This window comes from Triticum dicoccoides, unplaced genomic scaffold (assembly GCF_002162155.2).
Source record: "Triticum dicoccoides isolate Atlit2015 ecotype Zavitan unplaced genomic scaffold, WEW_v2.0 scaffold92406, whole genome shotgun sequence".
NCBI classification, from domain to species: Eukaryota; Viridiplantae; Streptophyta; class Magnoliopsida; order Poales; family Poaceae; genus Triticum; species Triticum dicoccoides.
The window spans coordinates 190-1,422 of record NW_021310633.1 but is presented as its reverse complement, the minus strand read 5'-3'; the positions used below and the strand labels follow the sequence as shown (position 1 = coordinate 1,422).

The 1,233-nt window shown below is 49.2% G+C and overlaps 1 protein-coding gene across 1 annotated transcript; it reads left to right on the top strand.

Moving 5' to 3' along the window:
- The first annotated feature begins 387 nt into the window (after nucleotides 1-387).
- On the top strand, nucleotides 388-999 carry LOC119348435 (putative ripening-related protein 4). Its single transcript, XM_037616547.1, has one exon. The coding sequence runs from the start codon at nucleotides 388-390 to the stop codon at nucleotides 997-999; it is 612 nt and encodes a 203-aa protein (XP_037472444.1).
- The last annotated feature ends 234 nt before the right edge of the window (nucleotides 1,000-1,233 follow it).

Here is a 1,233-nt window from a genome sequence, read left to right as displayed (position 1 = left end):
TAGGAAACGTACATCACTCTTGATACAGATAGTCTCAACTAGTTACTTTACACTACTTCACTATGCATGTCATTCACTCGGATGTTCACGAATGCCTCCACCTCGGCTATTAGTGGAAGCTCCGTGCCAAAAGTTCATTCAATAAAATAAAGAAGAGACGGTTGTTTAAAAGTATTTGTTGCACGCCCAAATGTTAAAAGCCCGAAGGTTGCAGAACATCAACCATCTCTGGGTTACAAAACCGAAGAAACGAGACTGAATTAGATAACCCAGTTGATGTTCCTTGGGGCTTGGGCCCTATATAAAGAACATGAATCAACCAATATATCCACACAAATGCACAATCACAAATTACAGATTTGCAAGCAACGTGAGTACCTCACAGACATGGCTAAATTGAAGAAGCTATTAGCTATGTTTGCTCTTGTGATGCTCCTGTCACAGCTTTGCGTCCATGGTGTCTCCGTGTCCGTGAGCAGCAGCGCGAACGTTACTACAGAGGCCAAACATCTTCACGGAAGGTGCCACATCAGTGGCTTCCTGCATGGCAAAGCCGGTGACTGCAACAGGGATCACGGCTCGGTCTGCTGTAAAGAGGGTCACCGCTACCCGCAATTCAGGTGCTCGCCCCCGGTGTCGGCCGACACGCCAGCGATCCTAACTCTGAACAGCTTCGCACGAGGTGGAGACGGCGGCGGCAAATCGTTCTGCGACAACCGCTTCCACAAGGACACCGAGCTGGTGGTGGCGCTGTCAATGGGGTGGTTGCGCCTGGACGGCAAGCGCAGGTGCAACAAGATGATCCGCATCAACGAGAACGGGCGTGCCGTGCTGGCCAAGGTCGTCGACGAGTGCGACTCGGTGTACGGCTGCGACGCCGAGCACAACTTCGAGCCACCGTGCCCATACAATGACGTAGACGCGTCACCGGCCGTGTGGAAGGCGCTCGGGCTCAAGGAGGAGATTGGAGTGTTCAAGATCACTTGGTCTGATGTGTGAGCGATGCCATGAAAACCTTGCATTAAGCTATGTACACGCAGACATGCGGAAACGTAGATGTGTGCGTTGTTCTCTTGGTGGTGGAGTTGCTGCTAATTAAAATAAGCCACCACTCGCTTGTATTTGATATTTTCACAACTTTATGTATTTGTCCCGTCTCGGTGCTATATTTACGATTCACATGTATATGATATTTTTGTTGATTTATGTATTTACGTTGTTTCGGTGCTAGAT